The 20,190-nt window shown below is 56.2% G+C and overlaps 1 protein-coding gene across 1 annotated transcript in view; it reads right to left on the bottom strand.

The window, feature by feature from the left end:
- Window positions 1-345: 345 nt before the first annotated feature.
- Window positions 346-20,190, bottom strand: part of NRDE2 (NRDE-2, necessary for RNA interference, domain containing) — a 48,515-nt gene continuing 28,670 nt past the window's right edge. The window contains 11 exon segments of the mRNA XM_005888606.2: window positions 346-1,299; window positions 1,709-1,780; window positions 5,295-5,433; window positions 6,474-7,164; window positions 7,167-7,374; window positions 8,585-8,968; window positions 11,904-12,079; window positions 14,280-14,400; window positions 16,184-16,317; window positions 17,683-18,088; window positions 19,516-19,966. Coding sequence (XP_005888668.2) covers window positions 1,174-1,299; window positions 1,709-1,780; window positions 5,295-5,433; window positions 6,474-7,164; window positions 7,167-7,374; window positions 8,585-8,968; window positions 11,904-12,079; window positions 14,280-14,400; window positions 16,184-16,317; window positions 17,683-18,088; window positions 19,516-19,966 — 2,908 coding nt within the window. The 3' untranslated portion in view covers window positions 346-1,173.

Raw genomic sequence — 20,190 nt, 5'->3', positions numbered from 1 at the left:
CTGGCCAGGGCTGCCCTTGGAGGGTCCAGGGCAGGAAGGAGGGGCTGGTGCTGCTGAGACAGGGTTCCAAACAGAATTTCAAAGGGGCAGGGCTGAAGACCCCCAGGGCAGCCCTGTGGAGGTCAGCGCACCCCCCACCCCCCATGAGAGTTCAGAAGCACGGGCGCCGCCCCTCGCCTGGCTCCCTCTGCCCCACGCTCTCGCCTCTGCTCCGTTCAGCCTCAGAGCCCGAGACCCGCTGCAGAACGCGCCCCTTCTCCCCTGCCGGTGTCTGTCCATTCCTAGCCCAGGTTCCACAACACCCGCTTTTCTGGATGAGGAGCCAAGGAAATTTGCTTTCAGCAGTTCTAGAGAGCATGATTTAATAAGAAACGCAATGCAGAGAAGTCCACTGTGTTTAAAAAAGCAGGACCTCGGAGAAGAAAAAGCATTTCCGCTCCGTCGGGTGTTGATCACCGCTCTTGAAAATCGGATGAGAGCGCAGCTGACGGCTGGAAGCGAACGTTCGGCGTCTCTGAGGCAGAGATGGCTTTGCTGGGGAGGAGCAGGCCGCGCTCCCCTGCAGCGGGGTCCTTGTTTGTTCAGTCCCCTGACTCAGTCCTCCTAGAGCCCCATCTGACTCAGCAGGGCCGGGTGGGCCCAGGGTCTCCGGGCGCATGAGCTTCCGGCGACGCTGGCTGCCGGGTCTGCAGGCGAGATGTCCACGAGTGGAGCTCCGGGAACAGGAAGGACACGTGTGATGCAGCTGAGAACTCCAAGCTTTACACGACTCCCAGCTGCTCTGGTCTGAAAAAATGGGCAGAACGGGCTCACCAGCCGCAGGGCGGAGGGCCTGGTGAGTAACCAGACCTTTCTTTGGACTGCAAGAGCCAGGAGACTTGGCAGGATCCCCAAGGATGCCCACAGAAGAACCTTCACCCGGGCTGGGCAGGGGAGAGTGGACCAGAAGGACCCACACGAGCCGTGACAGCTTTGGCGTGATCCTTGTCTGTGCACGCTTACACACATTCACATGTATCGTGTGCAGAATGTCAGCTTTGTGTCATTCGCATGTGCAGAAACTGCAGAAGGTGAGACTGACAGCCTAGACACGCGCGTCAGCGAGGACCCTTCAGGGCACAGGTCTGGGCACGCGCGTGCCTGTGTTCCGGGGCTGGGCCCGGCCCCCAGCGTCTAGTCCTCCAGCAGCAGCTCCAGCTCCTCGAGCGGCAGGCGCACCCGCAGCTCCTTCTCCGTCATCAGGTCCACGACCTCCTGCATCTCGTCGGGGAAGTACTCGATGGCGTCCATGTACAGCGCCTGGGCGGGGAGACGCCGGTCAGCGGGCGCCCCCCCGGCCCCGCCCCCTTCCCGCCCTAACTCGGGGGCACCTTAGTGAGCCCCAGGGGTCAGGGGAGCGTGGCCTCTCTCCAGGGTGGGGCGGGAAGCTGCTGTGGTCCCCACCTGTCTGCTCTCGGAGTGTCCCCAGACAGACCCGGGCGCTGCAGGAAGAGTTGGACGTGGGTCCCGACGCGCCTGGCCTCTGGGCTGGGCTTTGGCAACTGCTGGGAACCAGCTGCCCCCAGCGGTGCCCCCAGGACAGGAAACAAGCCCCTCAGGCTGCAGGGGGCCAGAGGAAGCCCTGGGGGGGCTGGGCCCAGGCACAGATCGGATGAGGCCTGGCAGGAAGGTCCCTGAGAATCCAGAGACTGGGGCCTGTAGAACTCACCTTTGCCCAAGGACAATTCTGCAGTGCTTTGTAGAACACACCTTTGCTTCTTTCTTTATTTCCTAAGGAAACCTAAAGCAAGGGGGAAAAATAAAAAACTGAGGGGCTGAAACAGATTCATCTCAGGCCACTGACCCGCACGGGGCCCCAGTCCACGTGCCGCAGGGTGTCCACGTGCCGAGGGACGCCCTCGGGGCCTCTGCTGGGTCCCGTGGGCCTGGACTGGACCTTGAACACTGATGACCTGTCTTCATCTCCTCCTTTCCCGCGGGCCATCACACCTGCTGTTCCCAGGCGTGCCGAGAATGAGGGTGATGACAGAGAAAAGGCTTGCTTTAACACTAGCCATTTTCTGAAAACTGTCTTACAGAAATGAGATAACCAGGATTAACTGAATCAATAACCTTGTCAAGAGCAAATTTCTGATCAGGAATTTCAGTCTGAGAGTGTGCAAATACTCACATTTCTACTCTGCTGCTAAGTCACTTCAGTCATGTCCAACTCTGTGCGACCCCATTAGATGGCAGCCCACCAGGCTCCCCCGTCCCTGGGATTCTCCAGGCAAGAGCACTGGAGTGGGTTGCCATTTCCTTCTCCAACTCAGGAAAGAGAAAAGTGAAAGTGAAGTCGCTCAGTCGTGTCCGACTCTTAGCGACCCCATGGACTGCAGCCCACCAGGCCCTCCATCCATGGGATTTTCCAGGCAAGAGTACTGGAGTGGGGTGCCATTGCCTTCTCCACATTTCTACTCTAAGCACGTTTTTATACAATGCGTGTGTGCTAAGTAGCTTCAGTCGTGTCTGACTGTGACCCCATGGACTGTAGCCTTCAGGTTCCTCTGTCCATGGGATTCTCCAGCCAAGAACACTGGAGCAGGGGATCTTCCCGACCCAGGGATGGGCCCAGGTCTCGCCTCTCCTGCACTGGCAGGCGGCTTCACCGCTGGTGCCGCCTGGGAAGCGTTTATACAACACTACGCTGTGAGGTCTTGGTGTCAACTCCGAGGCGCTCTTCCCCCACCCGCTGCTCTTCCCACACCCGCTGCTCTTGCCACACCTGCGGATACCGCAGCAGTCTCCGTCCGCCCCCTCCCCCGCCAGCCTCTCCCGAGTCCCAGGAAGGGGCCAGCCCCTCCCCCGGGAGTCACAGCCTCCCAGGCAGCTCCCTGGGTGGGCGCCCACAGCCGTGAGTGGGCGCAAGGTGAGCTCACAGAGCTGAAGTCTGCTCCTAGGGCTGCCCACCTGCCTCCCCGAGACGTTCTGTTCCCATAGGAGCATGTGTGAGCGGCCGTCCAGCGGGCAGGGAGCAGGCAGGGCTGTGACCGACCCCCCGGAAGCATGGCTGATGGCTTCAGCAGCTCCCCACCACGGCTCAGGGCCTCCATCCAGCAAGGCTGGCCTCGCCTCCCATGCAGATCCTCCAGGTGGACACCCTGTCGGGGAGCCCATCCCCTTGGGCTGTACCAGCATCCCTGGTCAGCTCCAGACAGGGCTCACCCCTTACCCCGGGACTCCCGGCTCCCTCCCAGGCTGTTCTGAGGCTGGACTCGGAAGGGACCCCTGAGAGCCGCTGTGGGCTGCCTGCCCGCAATGCCAGGGCCCTGCGGTGTCCTCTGCCAGAACAGTAACCACACTGAAGGCTTGGTTTGTTCTTGAAAGAAGAAACATCGTATCAGTGGACTTTCTCCACCACTGCCTTTGTGAGACGCTCAGATAACCCTGGAATCCAGCAGATCCAGACAGAAGCTGCCCGAGCCTCACACAAGAACTGCCCTCTGCTGGTTCCTCCATCTGCTGGCCTCTGGAAAAGGCCTTTGCTGTATCAGGCATCACATGGTAAATGCCAGGTGAAAACGAGATGGTGACTGTTCCTCCGGGGAGCCAGAGCCACAGCCTCTCCAGGGCCCCACGGCACCTGCCGGCCAGGCCTTCCCAGCCGACGCCTCACATTTTGGCTCTATTTTGATTTTTTTCACTGCTTTTGCCAAAGTGTTAGGAGCCCACCCAGACGCCTCAGGAACTGGTGGGGGAAATCACTGCACAGTTAATTCTTGGTCTGATGCTCATCTTTCCAAAAAGATGAGGCATTCCCTAACGGCCTCAATCTTTTTTTCCAAGTCAACAAGAACTTTTCTGTCTACAGTCCAACCAGATCATGGCAGCTCCTCAGTAGAAACACTACAAGCCTGCCCATCACCCTGTCTCTACCTGGAAAAGCCTGGAAGAAGTTAAACTGGCCTCCCTCTTCATAAGTGGAAAGGTCTTTCAGCAGCTCAGACTCACAGGGCGTCGGCGCTGGAACCGAGAGAGCGTCTGACGTGCTCCTTTGGCCAAGGGGCCTGGTGACGAGCAAACCCCAACGGCCGCCCAGCGCTGTGACCCCAGGTCAGCAGGTGGGCCATGTCCCGGCCACCCAGGGCAGGGACACCACACGGGCGTCTGGACTTGTGGAGGCTCGCGTCCCACACCAAGGAGGCCACACGCGAAATCTACGCTTTTGAGAGTGAAGAATAAACGTTAAAACCACAGAAACTTTGGTGGTAACTCGTCCCGGGGCCGCCTGGTGCCCGTTGGCGCTGGGAGTGTGCCCGCGAGCTGCTGTCTTGAGACAAGCTGTCCAGGCCGTTCAGACCTCAGGGGAGGCGCTCCCAGAGAAGTTCCGGACTCTCAGAGGCCGGGGGAGGCCCAGACGTCTAACCCGAACTTCTCCTGGCCCCTACCTTCTTCTCTGTCTCTTTACGCCCCTCTCTGTCAAATGTCAATGGGATGTTCAAATACTTTGATCAACTTCTGAGAAATTAGCCTATGGAAATAATCAGAGATACACATATGTACATAACAGGAAGGCCACTCAGGGCTTCTGAAAGGTCGTCAGTGGAGGGTGCTTGGATGTGACTGAACAGCCGTGAGCACTGTCTAGACACTCAAGTGGCTGGAAGACCGTTTCTAAAAACCACAAAACTCGACAGTAGACGTTTTCTAATATAGGAAGGCCAGCCTGACGTCAGACCTTTAACCAAAGACAAAGCAACGCAGGCCCCGAAGCCTAGGACCCGCCTGTCGGCCTGCACAGCCCACTGACGAAACTCCACGGCTGTGGTGCCTCCAGGAACAGCGCATCTGCCCTGGAAACGCCTCTTTAAACCACAGTCCAGACCGAGTCTTACACAACCTTTCAGTAACAAAACAGAACCAGGGCCTGGAAATTCTTAGAAGCAGAACAGCAACACATTTAGGTCTCTTTTTCCAAGTTGTTGCCTCAACGAAGTTAATTCAGAGAAACACAGATATTCTGGGGCTGCCAACAGCCCAGGTGGCCCTCCTCAGTCTACCAGGCCCCCTCCCGGGTCCCGAGCCCCCTCCTCACTCTACCAGGCCCCTCCCTGGTCCTGAGGGCCCCCCTCAGTCAGTCTACATCCCGGGTCCTGAGCATCCCCCTTCTCAGTCTACCAGACCCCCTCCCGGGTCCCGAGTGCCCTCCTCCTCAGTCTACCAGGCCCCTCCCGGGTCCTCAGGGCCCCTGCCCTGCTCTTCTGGAAGAGGAAACAGCGCTCTGCACAGGAACAGAAACCTGGCGTCTTTCCTACCAGGAAGTTCAGGTACATCCTCCACAGCAGGGGGCACTGGCTGCCGTGGTCGCTCCGCACGGCGCTCTCAAACAGGGCTCTGATCCGGTGCGTCAGGCCGGTCTCGGGAAGGGTGGCATGGACCTCTCTACCGTCCACCCTGCAAGACAGAGGCTCAGGTGAGTCCAGGACAGCCACTCAGGCTGACGCCGCAGCAGGGTCAGCAACGGGGGTTGGCACACGTCGCAGGCAGAGCTGCCCCGGGTCTGGGGGCGCAGGAGCGTGGGGTGCAGGTGAGACGTGGCTCCTCCGGGGCCGGCGGAGCGCAGCGTCCAGGGCTCTGCAGTGTCTCCACCCCGCGGAGTCCACCCTGAGGGCACACAGACTCCTTGTCTCAGGAGAACCTGCCCCTTCTGCAGCAGACTGCAGTTACCCTGAGACCTTTCAGTTGAAAGAGGGAATAAAATTCGAATGAAAGGCGCGAAACACAGGCAATCCTGAACCCCGGCTTTCTCAGGTCAGAGTAAAACAACGAAGGTTCTAGAAGCAACAATGATGCCTCAGCTAACACGCGCCCAAGCCTACTGCTTAACCTTCAGACATAGAATAGTGTTATCTAAAGAGAGACATTTAAAGCACCACCCTGTTCTCACCCTCCATAGTAACACAGGCTAGTAATTACTCTGGGCTCTTTGTGCTCAGCACTCACTCTTCCCAGCAACCCTCTTTAATTATGCCCATTTTATAGAAAGGGAACAGACCAGAGCCATGAACTGCCCTGCCCAGGGTCACACAGCTGCTGAGTGGAAGCGCTGGGATTTGACTCCAGGCCCAGGTGCCCGCCCCACAATTTCTCTACCAAGGTCTCAGACCCCCGACAGCAGGGAGTCAGCACTCAGGCGCCATAAACAAAGCCCAGGATGCGCAGGAGCCAGGCCTGGGGAGACACCGCGGGAGCCCCGACAGGGGCCGCTCTCTGCCCTCCTCTTTCAACACACTTTCCGGAATCCCTTCGATCTGTTTCCTTTCTCAATGCATCTTCCCGTAACACAAGAGAAGGCACCGCTCCCCGCCACCCCGCAGGCGCTCCAGGCCCTGGGCCGCGTGCATTTCTGTCTTCTAGAGGCTGGTGGGCCATGGGAACAAGGCCTGACCGCGTGAGAGGCCTGCGGACCTGTGGCCGAGGCGCGCTGTGATTACCTCTGCACGGCGTCCACCAGCCTCTTCCGCATCCTCTCCGCTTCGATCGCAAACAGCCAGGGCTCCAGGAGTTTGGCGGACCTGGTGATGGCGTGGAAGAATCTTCTGGTCCTGCTGGCGCTGTGCGACTTGCTCTGAATCCGCACGTACGCCCTCCAGAGAAGCTGGTTGCCCGGGTACAACCGTAAAGCCTCTGAGAGCGCCTCTCGCAGGGGAGCCAGCGGGTGCGCGGCAAGCCTGCCGTGGAACCTGAGCAGGCTGGTGTGCATCAGGGTGACGGCCTCCAGGGCGCCCTCCAGGCCGGCAGCCTCCGTGGAGACAGAGCCCCTGAGCCCCGCCAACACCTGCTCGTGGACGCGCCCGGCGGCGTCAACCCCCACGGTCAGGTACTGGAAAAGCATGAAGCACTTCGCCAGGCTGCCCAGGCGGCTGAAGCGGTCGGGGGGGCCTGGGTCGGGGCCGCGGTGCTCCCCCAGCCAGTCCTGCAGCGCGTGCTCGTACGCCCTCCGAGCCTTCAAAACGTGCACGGCCGACACCTGTCCCGTGCACGGCCCGTAGGGCCGGCGCTCCGCCAGCCCGCTCAGCACGTGCACGGCGCGGGCCGGGGCGGCCGCGCCCACGGGCGGCGACAGCTCCGTCTCCAGCGCGGCGTAGAGCAGGCCGAGCTCACAGAGCTCCGGGTCCTCCAGGCCCGGCTCCCGGCAGTGCCCAGGGCCGCGTCGAAGACCTTCCGGGCATCCTCTGTGTTGCCCAGCAACCACTCCAGATGCGCATACTGCTGCCAGAGGCAAAAGCTGTTGCGGTTGTCCGGCTCCTTGAGGAGATTCTTGGCTAGTTTTTTGCAGTTCTTTCCTTGTGACTTTAATCTCTTCTTGTTTTTAGTGTGCAGACACCAAATGACCTAAAGGTAAGAAGGAAAAGAATTACTTGAAATGCTCCGGGACTTATAGACATCCCTTTGTACTGTCGAGTCCCCGGGTGGCTCAGACAGTAAAGAATCTGCCTGCAATTCGGGAGACCTGGGATCCATCCCTGGGTCGGGAAGATCCCCTGGAGAAGGGAATGGCACCCCACTCCAGTGTTCTTGCCTGGAGAATCCCATGGACGGAGGAGCCTGGCGGGCTGCAGTCCATGGGGTCACAGAGAGTCAGACACGACTGAGTGACATCACTTAGTTTCTTCTTTCTCTCTACTGTACTGCAGGAAGCCACACGAGGCGTCTACACTGCCTGCCTCCATCACATATCTGGTAAACTCGTAGGCTCCCTGAGAAACAGATCAGGGTTCTACCAAGGCCATGGGAGCCCTGAAAGTCACACGTCCAGGCTTCCATCTGACACTCCTGTAAACAAGGCTTGGTCACTCCAAACGTCCTTCTTCAAAGACAGGCGATCAACAAATGTTGTTTAGTCACTGTCGTGTCCAACTCTCTGCGACCCCATGAACTGTAGCCCACCAGGCTCCTCTGTCCATGGGATTTCCCAGCAAGAGCACTGGAGTGGGTTGCCATTACCTCCTCCAGTGGACTCTTCCTGAGCCAAGGATCAAACCCGTCTCCTGCATTGGCAGGTAGATTCTCTACCACTGAGCCACCAGGGAAGCCCCATCAGATTTTACCAGACACTGTTTTAATAACACAGCCTGGTGTGTGCCATTTGCAATTAAAGGATCAGAACTTTGGACATGAAAATTTAATTCTAGCTGGTGGCCAGCAGAGGGCAGAAGAGTCCATCCTAGACAAATTTCTAGCAGGTAATAGGTACTAAAAAGCAGGGTAAGTAGCTTATTTTATCTATTTTAATAAGTCCTTAAATCCTCTAGCCCAGCTTAAGCGTAGACCTTAACACTAACTGCTCACACAATCACAGACATCTGGTAACAGTCACCACAACAGCAGCTCGGGTCACTAACGAGCTGGGCTCAGTCTCCTGCCCCCCCCCCCGCCCCCCGTGGCCCCTCAGAAGGGGCAGCCACACACGTGGTGCCCTAGGGTCCCTGAAGGGGGAGGTGCCGTGGCCCAGCGCCCTGCAGAACAACGAGCTTGGCCGCCCCACCAACACCCCGCAACAGGAGCCGAGGTCCCCACCCAGGGGAGGGGGTCCCGGCGTTACCTTGGTGATCTCGTACCGTAGCCAGGAGACGCAGAGCTGAGACCGCTCCCTGCCTGCAAACAGAGGCAGTGCCAGGTGGAAGACATTGCGGATAAACTCCTCGCCCTCTCGACTGGGACCCCGGGGCCAGCGCCGGCCACCCAGAGGCTCCATGCGGCCCACACAGCTGACGCCGGAGGGGAGGTCGAGGAAAGTCAAAGGCTTTTCATCATAAAGCTCGCTGTCGAAGATGCTGTTCTCATCCATGGCCAGATAGAGGCAGGGGGTGGGGGGGCTGAAGCCGGAAGGCACCCCCAGGAACTGCAGGAAGGCCGCCATCATCTGAAACTGGAGATCCGGGCTGGACAGTCGGATCAGAGACTGCCCGAGATCGTCAAACAACACCTGCAGGGGGAGACAAAACCCCAGTGACCGAGCGCAGCGCGCACACAAGAGCTCCACGAGGCTCCCCGCGGTTCTGTGTGAACTGTGTGGTTGTGCGTGGTCCTTGCTGCTGTGCGGGCTCCTCTCCTGTCGCCGTGAACGGGGCTCTTCTCGAGCCACGGTGCCAGGCGCTCCCTGCAGAGGCATCTCTTGTTGCGGAGCCCGCGCCCCAGGGCACACGGGCTTCGTTGCTCCACGCGTGTGGGCTCTTCCCGACCAGGGACTGAGCCCATGTCTCCTGCTTGGCAGGTGGATTCTCTACCACTGAGCCACCAGGGTAACCCCTCACCACCCTCAGCAATTCTTTTTATATGGATATGTGCCAACACGACTCAATTTTAAACACACAGGAGCTAGGTTTTCTGTAAAATGAGGCGAGCTGAGGGCAGGCGGGTGGGCGCTGGGGGCAGCGTCTCACACCTCCTGGGCACCCTCCACAGGAGGGGACACCACAGCAGGGACTTTCAAAGTCGCCTAATGGATTCACAGGAAATCCAGAATCGCATTCGCTTCTGAGAACACACGTCGTTGCTTTTGTAGTTACTTTCATAAATTACAGTTGGAAAAAATTTTTATTTCAAGATAGAAGAACATTACTATTTTGTGGTTTCTTTGTACCAAATTGCTTCAGGAAATGAAAAATATGCTCCAAAATATATAAACAGCAGCAAAGGAAAAAGGACACTGTGGGACAACGGGCCATGCTGGGAGCAACCATCAGGGCCTCAGGCTAACCACGCTCACCGCTGGCTTCACATACAGCCTTAAACCGCGAGGCCACGGTTTAAAGGGGACTGCGCGCCGCCTGCCACCCTGCCTGCCCGCCTGGCCTCTGTGGCCGTCAGTAAAGAGGAAATCAAAACACGAGCACAGTAAGACTGGACTCCCTGGGGCTCGACCCATCAGAACCACCAACTCATCACAAAGCTTTTCTCCTCCAGGTTTTCACTAAAGTAGAGAAATCTAAGAAATCACTCACAGCAGTACTTAGCTCCAGGAATGAGCTTCCGGGAAACTGTCAAACTGCTGAGCCTTGAGAACTAACTTCTGGAGGTCAGCCATGAACTCTGTAAAACCCACACACACCAAAGACAAACCCCACCCGCCTTCGGAAAACTCGGGCTCAGCCAGGGCGGGGACCTCGCATACAGACTCGATTCCCTGGCCACTCCCTCCGGCCCAGAGAGCACCTCTCTCCTTCTCCCCGATCCTGGTTTCTTAACTCCACTCTGGCCACCCCGTTTGCCTCTCCTGGGACACCCCAGGCCCTCCAGGGCCTTCAGTCATGCCGATCCCTCTGCTGGACTGCAAGCTCCCAGATCAAACAGATGCTCGCTCAACATCCAGGACTGGCGGAGGCCTTGTCACGGGGCAACCTCTGTCCAGACACTGGGGACACAGATGCAAACAGGAGAAGCCTCTGCCCCCGAGGCTCGTGCTTTGTCAGAGCCCGGGAGCCTCGCTGCTGTAAGGCCTCTCGGTCTGTACCCGTGACTCTCACAGGCCAGGCACGCCGAGGACCCAGACTCTAACTTGCACATGCGTTTTTTCACTAAACATGTCCCCCCGGGACTACATGACCCACAGCTAGTTGAATCTGAGGCTATGGAACCTTGGATGCAAAGGGCTGACTACAAAGTTATGCTGAGATTTTCACCTGCTGGGGGCTGATGACCCTAACCCCCTCATTGTTTGGGGTAGACTGTAGTTGGTATTTGTCAAAGTGGCTCAATTCCAGGTGTTGAAATAGAATTTCTTCCTTTATTTTAATGTAAAACTTCTTGGGCTCCAAAATCACTGTGGAGGTGACTGCAACCATGAAATTAAAAGATGCTTGCTTCTTGGGAGAAAAGCTATGACAAACCTAGACAGTGTATTAAAAAGCAGAGACTTCACTTTGCTGACAAACCCATATAACCAAAGCCATGGTTTTTCCAGCAGTCATGTGTGGATGTGAGAGCTGAACCATAAAGAAGACTGAGCCCCAAAGAATTGATGCTTTCGAATTGTGGTGTTGGAGAAGACTCTTGAGAGTCCCCTGGACTGCATGGAGATCAAACCAGTCAGTCCTAAAGGTAATCAACCCTGAGTATTCATTAGAAGGACTGATGTTGAAGCTGCAATACTCTAGCCACCTGATGTGAAGAGCCAACTCACTGGAAAAGACCCTGATGTGGGAAAGATCGAAGGCAGGAGAAGAAAGGGAAGACAGAGAATGAGATGGCTGGATGGCATCACCAGCTCAATGGACATGAATCTGCGCAAACTCCAGGAGATAGTGGAGGACGGAGGAGCCTGGCGTGCTGCAGTTCACGGGGTCACAAAGAATTGGATACGACTTAGCGACTGAACAACGACGACAGAAAGCTGCCGAGCTGCCAACCGTACAGCAGGGCACCAGGCCGTGAGGGAGGCAGCCGAGCACCTGGCAAGCACCAGCGCTCAATAAATGCTACTCCCTCCCCAGGAGGATGGGCCTGGACACCCCGTCCCCACGGCCTGCACCTCCTGCCCCCGTCTCCCGAGTCACACGCACACACGCATCTTCAAGGATCAAAAGCGGGGAAAGTGGACTCAGAGGAAGAAGCTAGGACAGTGACTCCATGGTTTCCAGCCTTGGAAGACAGTCTCCGGAGGGCTGACCACCAGACCCAACCACCTCCTCGGGCACAGGGACCGTCAGGGCGAGAGCGCCGAGCCTCCTCCATCACCAGCAGCCAACTCGGTCCTGCCGCTTTCCCAGGAGAGGATGTTTCTGGAGACGGGAGCGGGAGCAGGTCGGCCTCTCCTGAGCCAGGCGTGGGCTCAGCAAGGGCAGCGGGTTCCTTCTGGGAACGGAAACCCAGCGGGGACGGGAGAGCAAACGACCGCCGCTGGGGGATGGGAAGGGCCTCACCTGTCTCTCGGGGTCCTCGCAGTCTTCCTCCGTCTGCTTCCTGGCCTTGTCCGGGCGCCACGGCCTCCAGTGCCTGTGGTCTCGGGACCGCTCGGCGGCCAGCCAGATCTGCCACCGGGGCAGAGCCTTGTCTCTAATCTCCTGGTCTTCCTCCTCCGGCTCCTCGTCGTCGTCATCTAGGCGAGAATGAAACCTCCAGCGACCCAACCAGCAGGCAGCACCACCCTTAACCCTCAACCCCTCTGCCAGGGCCAGGGGCACGGTGGGCACCAGAAGGCCGAGATGAGCGTGACCCAGGCCCGGCCTTCCAGGCCGCTCAGCGGCATTTACGGACTCTCCCGTAATCAGTCAGGTTCCCAGAAAAGGAAGGTGAACTGATGAAATCAGATGATTCTTTATGCTATCACAGCAATTAAAAATGGGAATGACACGTATTTTAGAAGAGAACTGTCCAGGAGAACTTTCTGTGATGATGAGAATGTTCTAATTCTGTGTGATATGGTAGCCACATGTGACCTGCTGGGCATGTGAATCGTAGCTGGTAGAATAACTGAATTTCAAATTTTATTTCAACTAATTTTAATTAAAACACCATGTGTTGCTAGCAGCTACTGTGTCGCACACACAGTTCCAGAATGCTGAAGGACATCTAGTGATACGCTGCTTCCGATTGTCTTAAGCCATCAGTGGCCTATGACTATCATCCGTGTTCACTTTTTTTTAAAGAAAGAGGCAATTCAAGATAGCCTATATTTTATTTCACTTTGTTTCCTAACTCTGAACATGCAGAATAAAAAAAGGAAAAAAGTCTGAGTTTTCCAATGAAGTCAACAAACTTAAAAATAAACACAGCACGTACAACGGTGTGGCCGCCCGGAGAAGTCTGGCGGTTTCTTAGGAAACTAAACGCACTGGCCATGAGACCTAGAAGTTGTATTCTTGGGTGCTGATCCCAGAAAAATGAAAACCGATGTTCCCACAAAACCTTTACACTAATGCCCACAGCAGTTGATTCATAAAAGCCCAAAACTGGCAACAAGGCAAGAGTCCTATACTAGGTGCCTAGAGAAACTATGGCACAGCTATGCTGCGGGCACCACCGAGCAAAACACAGGACACCACTGCCGGCACGCACGGTGTGGCAGACCTCGGGCGTTCTGCCAACGAGGAGAGCCGATCTTCAAACGCTACACAGAGTGCGCCTGCCAGTGAGGATGCGAGGAGCTCGGGACCCTGCTGCGCTGGTGCTGAGCATGCGAGATGGTGCAGCTGCTGTGGAAATGCCGTGTGAGGGCTCCGCAAAGAATCAGGCAGAAGCACCGCGTGAGCTGGCAGTTTACCCCTGGGTGCATTTCCCAAAGAACCGAAAGTTGGGGCTCAAGGACTCAAACAGGAATCTGCACATCCACGGTCCTAGCGGTATATTCACCACCGCCAAAAGGGGAAGCGATGCGTCGTGTGTGTGTGTGTGTGTGTGTGTGTGTGTGTGTGTGTGTGTGTGAGATATGCACACGGTGGGAAATCATTCAGCCTCTGGGAAGGAATACTGGCGCGTGCTGCGCACCGCGTAAGCCTCGAGGACACCACACTGCGTGAGCCAAGCAGCACTGATGCGCAGTGCTCTTCAGGTGCTTGGATCCAATCGGCAGAAGCCGGGTGGTGGGAGTCGTGGGGATGGGGAGTGAGCTGGACGGGCGCCGGGGCGCTGGGGGAGACGGAGGAGCTGAGGGGGACGTAGCTGACGATGGGTGACAGCGACCTATGTCACCACTGCACACTTAAAAACGGCTAGAATGGTAAATTGTGTGTGTGTGTTACAATTAGAAATGCTGAAAAGAGTTACATACAATTCCACTTATATAAACAGGTGAAAGAAGACAGCAGTGGAACGGAAATGGAGAAGGGACTCGCAGTGGGCTGGGGGTAGGCCGGGGACGGGTGGGGGGTGTGGAGCCAGAAGGGGGCGCACAGGGGCCTCGAGGGAGGCAGGGCTCTGCAGGGAGACCGCGGCGGGGCTGCCTGAAGCCGCACAGGGATAAACGCAGAGTGCTGGGCAGACACAGGCAGAAGTGAGCGCCTGCAGCACGGGCGAAATCTGAGCGGACTCTGCGGACTACCAGCAGCGACCTCCACCGCCGGTGCAGCGGGGCGAAGGGCGCACAGAAGCCCCGTGTACTCTTCCCCGACCTCTCGGCAGGGGCGGTGGGGGCTGCTTCAGGGTGTCTCAGAGGAAGAACAGCCTGCGCTCCCAGGCCACTCGCGGGATCTGCACAACGTTCCTGAGCTCCTGAGGAACAGCCGGCACACACCAACAAGCCAGGAAAACAGAAAACCCCCGAGGAAGAGGCAGCGGCCCTCCCCCGAGAGGCGCCTCACCTGCGCCGACGGCCACCCAGCCGCCCCACTCCTGCTGGTGCATCCAGGCTCGCCAGCCTCGGGCGCCCTTCTCCCCAGCCCGGGGCTCGCCGCTGTCCCAGAAGGGCTCAAAGAACTCCACCTGTCGAGGTGTAAAACACGGAGGTTGCCGCCACGTTCAGCTCTGTGCCAACAAGCACCGAGCCCCTGCTGTGTGCTGGGAAGATGTATTGAGGTTTGGTCATGCGCTCCAGAGTATTTGAAGCCTCAAGCACGTGGACTGGTCCTGGGCCAGGCTTTAGCCCAGGGCGCTGCTGCAACCCTCGTCAGCAAGGCCTCCCATCACAGAGACTGTCAGTCAAGGGGTGGGGATGAGGGCAGCTCTGACCCTGACCCCTGACCACACCCCAGGCTCTGCAGAGAGACTCAGTCACTTCTATAGTATAGCAGGTTCTTAAAACAGCAAAACATGTTTTAAAATAACTGTGCTACCTGGCTTACTATACTACCAAGCAGTTCTGTCAATACTAACCAACATTCCTGGCCCCAATTTTGTGCAGAAAAGAAAGGTTAAAAATAATGATGATTAAAAATAGTTTTTACAGGCAGTTCATGAAAGCTCCACAAGATGGAGACCTTAGCCTGTCACCAAAGACCTCGGAAAGTTCACCATAAATTGAGCTACCCTGTCCGTCTCCTACCAGACCCTCTTCGTCAGGTAGAAAACTGACTTTTCTTAAGTGGAAAAAGGAAAAATGTTTTCTTATGTCCCTCCCGCTCCCCGCCCCCCACCCAAATTAGGATCAGTGTTGACAAGCACCAACGTGTAATTTCACTGCAACTTTAGCCAAGGTTTTCGGTAGAGGAAAGGTTAACCAGAGGGTGGCTCATTGGTAAACAATCTGCCTGCCAATGCAGGGGACACAGGTTGGATCCCAGGTCCAAGAAGATCCCACGGAGGGACAACTAAGCCCGTGCACAACAGCTACTGAGTCTGTGCCCCAGAGCCCGAGGGATCACAACTCCTGGGTCTGCGCCCCAGAGCCCGAGGGGATCACGGCTCCCGAGTTTGCGCCTTAGAGCCCCAGAATGGGGGGACGGGGAGTGGGGGGGGTCACGACTCCTGAGTCTGTACTCTAGAGCCCGGGGTCACGACTCCTGAGTCTGCGCCCCAGAGCCCGGGGTTCATGACTCCTGAGTCTGCGCCCCAGAGCCCGGGGTTCACGACTCCTGAGTCTGCGCCCCAGAGCCCGGGGTCACGACTCCTGAGTCTGCACCCCAGAGCCCGAGGGATCACGACTCCTGAGTCTGCGCCTTAGAGCCCGAGGGAATCACGACTCCTGAGTCTGCGCTCCAGAGCCCGGGGGCGGGGGGCAGGGGGTTCACGACTCCTGAGTCTGCGGTCTGGAGCCCAGGGATCACGGCTCCGGAGTCTGCGCCACGGAGCCCGGGGGTTCTAAGCACTGAAGCTGAAACACTCTAGAGCCCCTGCTCCACAACAAAAGAAACCACGGCAATGAGAAGCCCAAGCACCACACCTACAGAACAGCCTGCACAGACACAGAGGCCTAGTCAAATAAATAAATGAAATTATGAAAAATTAAAAAAAAAGGCATGGTAACTGCTTCCCTGGAGGTGGGCGGTAACTAGCATTTAAACAGGGGTGAAAGTAAGGGGGAAATAAAGGACATCAGTGAGTCTTTATAGCTGGGAGGTGGAGGGATCGTCTTTCCGCTCTCAATGCTTCACTGCTTTTGTGGCGGACTTTTCCTTGGATTGCCAGGATATTTCTGAGACAACCCTCAACTGATGTAAGGAGGATGTAAATATTTTGAAAATACTACCGTCAACTCCTATTACCCACACCCTTCCCCAGAAGAGGGAGGGGCCGAGACGGGAGCAGGGAACTCAGGCGGGACACGCACCTGGCCTTTGGTGGGCAGGCCCTTCACGCTGTCCGGCTTGAAGAACGTGAAGTCGACCATGGCCTGGAACAGAGACACGGCCTTCTCGGAGTGGCCAGCCTGCCGCAGGAAGTGGCACTGCTGGAGGAAGAGGGCTGCAGGCGGGAAAGCAAAGGGGACAAGCCCCGGTGAGCGCCTGGGCAGGGAGAGAGCAGCCCCCACAGACACGCAGCTCAGCACCCAGGCCGTCTTCTCCCCAAAACCAGTGACTGTCACAGCTTCAAATCAGACGAGCAAGTCCTGAGTTTAAAGGACCCACGTAACAGTACTGCGATCATGATACACGTATTCTCACTTTTAAAGGAAAGGCCACAGAGTACAAATAGTAACAATAAAACAAGACCAGGGGATGGTCTGAATATTGCTTATCAAGTACTCAGAGCTCATTATTACAAGAAAAACTCTGGGGAAAGGATGGCGCAGTAGATTTTTTTTGTAATCAGAGCCAAGCTCTGTACTCAGCTGATCACTAGATGGCATTATTCACCAGCAATTTCCATCACAGACTCAGTCCTGCTGTAAACAAATCTGGGTTCCATGTTTGAAATTTTCATTTAAACTGTGGTACAATTCTCTCTAAGAGATACCATTAAGCTGTTTGAGCATACCAACACATAATATCAAATATGAGGCCCTTTAAGGCAGTGACACAACTGCTTATTATTTCTAGAGCAATATATTTCTTCTGTCTTTAGAAAGTAGTAGCAATATTCAATAGCAGGGATTTGATCAAAGAAATTTGATCCCTTTGATCAAATCAAAGGGATTTGAGTAAAACCCTGAGCTAGGCTCCCCATATACCATCTCAGCTGACAGGCACAGCCCTCCTGGGAAGCAGGTATTGGACTGCTGTTGCTGGGGGAGAAACGACCGGTCAAACAGGTTAAGGAACCTACCCAAGGTCACACAGGAGCCTGTGAAGGGCAAACCCAGCATTCAGGTCAGGAGTGATACACTCCAGTAAAACAGGCCATCTCTGGATCTCACTACTGGACAAAATGTGTAATATAGTCTAGTGTCCTTCGGGACCTACTGAAAACGTTCCCAGTATAATGACGCCAGGAACCTGTATCTACTAGTGAATTCCAGCCAGCCAGGGCACCCTGCACGCGTGACCGCCCACGCCCCCACAACGGGCGAGACGTGGGCATCTCCACAGACGGGGCCACCAACAGCCAAAGCAGTTAAGAGACTGCGTTTACCTGAATAACAACTGGAAAAGCTGGAACTTCTAGTCTGGCAATATTTTCTGAACTGTACTGGCTTAATAATGCCTCCCGCTGCCCAGAAGGTGGGGAGGGGGGTACCCATCGTCAAAAGGAGTCATAATACCCTTTTTTAAGCATCAGTTTTATCGACTTAGACTTTCCTAAAATAAGTCAAAGATAAACTATTTTCAATGAAGCCAAAAGAAAGAACAGCCCCTCCCACGTCACTGGACTGGGTCCCTGTCTCCTTACCAAACATGGCCTCCTCGGTGCCGGGCAGCTCGGGGTGGGAGACGATGCTACCGTCCCTCACGGCGGACAGGGTGCTCAAGCACTTCCCATACAGACTTTGAATTTTTGATACGGAGAAGGTGCTGAACTGGCTCTGGCAGAACAACAGGTATTTCTGCCAGAGGGCTGTGTTGTTGGGATGTAAGAAGATCAGTTTCTGCCACTCTTTGAGCAGAGTGGCGGGCTCCCAGAACTCGGCGCAGAGCTTCAGCTTGGCGAGCTTCAGGTCCACACTGCTCGGGTTGCTCTCGATGGCCCGCTCCAGGATGGCCAGCTTCTTCTCCAGGACCAGCCGGAGGGACCGCTTCCGCGTCTCCGGCTCTCCTTCCTCCACAGCATAGAGGCCCGGACTTCTCATGAGCTCGTCCTCAACAACAAAAACACCCACTCGTATGGGCAAGTGGAACTGGGGGACCGGGGGTGTCGGCGCTGCTTGCGGAGTGACTTACAAGGCCCACAGGGCTGCTCATGCCACACAGTGAAGTGCTCTTCGGGTCGGTAGCTCTGGTCTTATGTTTGGGGTTGGGAGTTTAGTCGGTAAGACGTGTCCAGCTCCCTGAGACCCCATGGACTGTAGCCCACCAGATGCCCCTGTCCATGGGACTCTCCAGGCAAGAATTCTGAAGTGAGTTGCCATTTCCTCCTCCAGGGGATCTTCCTGACCTGGGGATCGAACCCCATCTCTTAGGTCTCCTGCACTGGCAGGCACCGCCTGGGAAGCCCTAGCCACTATCTCTTGAGAGTCCCTTGGACTGCAAGGAGATCCAACCAGTCCCTCCTAAAGGAAATCAGTCCTGAATATTCACTGGAAGGACTGATGCTGAAGCTGAAACTCCAATACTTTGGCCACCTGATGCAAAGAACTGACTCCTTGGAAAAGACCCTGATGCTGGGAAAGATTGAAGGCGGGAGGAGAAGGGGATGCCAGAGGATGAGATAGCTGGATGACATCACCAACTCGATGGACATGACTCTGGGTAAATTCTGGGAGTTGGTGATGGACAAGAAGGCCTGGCGTGCTGCAGTCCGTGGGGTCACAAAGAGTCAGACATGACTGAGCGACTGAACTGGACTGATTTACTTATGTATTTATTTACCTGGCTGCACCAGGTCTCAGCTGCAGCTTGCGGGATCTAGTTCCCTGGCCAGGGATTGAACCCGAGCCCTCTGCATGTGGAGCTTGGAGACTTAGCCACTGGACCACCTGCAGAGTCCCTGTCATTTTAAACTTAGATTTCTGTATCAATAACTAGCATGCAGTGTCTTGAAAACCTTTTCTGAAAAGCCGATTTTACCAATAACACAGCCGAATGTGGGACAAATGTGGTAATTACATAAGTGGTTCCAAAAATAAGTGGGACAAAGACAGATGCACATATTTCAGAAAGGGAGCCAGTAACTCCAACCCCGTCCCTGCAGACCGCCCCGTGCACCCCACACGTTCTCTCGGCACTTCAGGAACGCCTCCCGCTGCGTGGCGTGCACCCACCCCGGTTCTGTTCACGGCTCACCATCTCTTGGAGGCCATTTCTTATACCCAAGTGGCAAGTCACCCCCTCATTCCATCCCCCGCTTCTGTGTCATAGCATGTCCTACCCCAGACCGCAGTTACCCCTCACACATCAGTCTTCATCACTGGGCTTTGAGCAAACTCAGAGCAAGGGCTCTATTCTAATCTTTAGAGGCCCAGCACCAGGGTTCCTCACAGGAGCTCAAGAGTCACTGCAGGATAAACCAGTGCCCAACGCTAGGGCCGCCATTCCCAGGTGGGAGACCTGGGACCTCGACGCTCACCTGGAAAGCAACGAAGGCCATCCACAGCTCCGTGTCCCGAGGGCTCTCGCGAACCTTCCTGTTAAACTCCTCCACCCTGGCCTTGAGGAGCGCGCTCTCTCTGTCGGGCTGTGAGTCTGGTGGCCTGGACTCCTGCTCTGAAGGACCCTGTCCCTGTAACCACTGCGTAGTGGCTTGATCATAAATCCCCAGAGGGTTCAGCCAGCTGGTAGCAGGGGGAGCCGCGTCATCCACGCCCTTCACCGGGATAAAGGAGAGCGGCTCCAACGCCGGAGCTTCGGGCTGACTGCTGACGGCGAGGCCGTCCACGTTCATCAACCCCACGCTCTTCTTCGTAAAGTAGCGCTCGATGTGCTTGTGGGAACGCTTCTTTTCTGTGGAAGTCCCCTCCCAAGATATACATTGCTTCTTCGGGTTGAGGCCGAGGCAGGAGTCTCCTTTCCTCTTGTATCTAATGTTTGAAAAATAAAACAGGTTACCGAGAGAACACGCGCACTGGCTCCATGGACCGAAGGCCCAGCAGGCACTCTGGGTCTGCCAGTTAAGTTCATGTACTCAAACTCACCTTCCCTCCAAACTGTTTCTACTCGGAGAAGTACGAGGACTTTTCCTCTATCCTGCTGTTTCGTCTGCGTCTCACGAATTTCAGATCACGCCTGTCTTCCAGACCTTAGT

The sequence above is a fragment of the Bos mutus genome, chromosome 10, assembly GCF_027580195.1.
Source record: "Bos mutus isolate GX-2022 chromosome 10, NWIPB_WYAK_1.1, whole genome shotgun sequence".
Taxonomy (NCBI): Eukaryota; Metazoa; Chordata; class Mammalia; order Artiodactyla; family Bovidae; genus Bos; species Bos mutus.
This window is presented reverse-complemented; position numbering and strand designations above follow the sequence as displayed.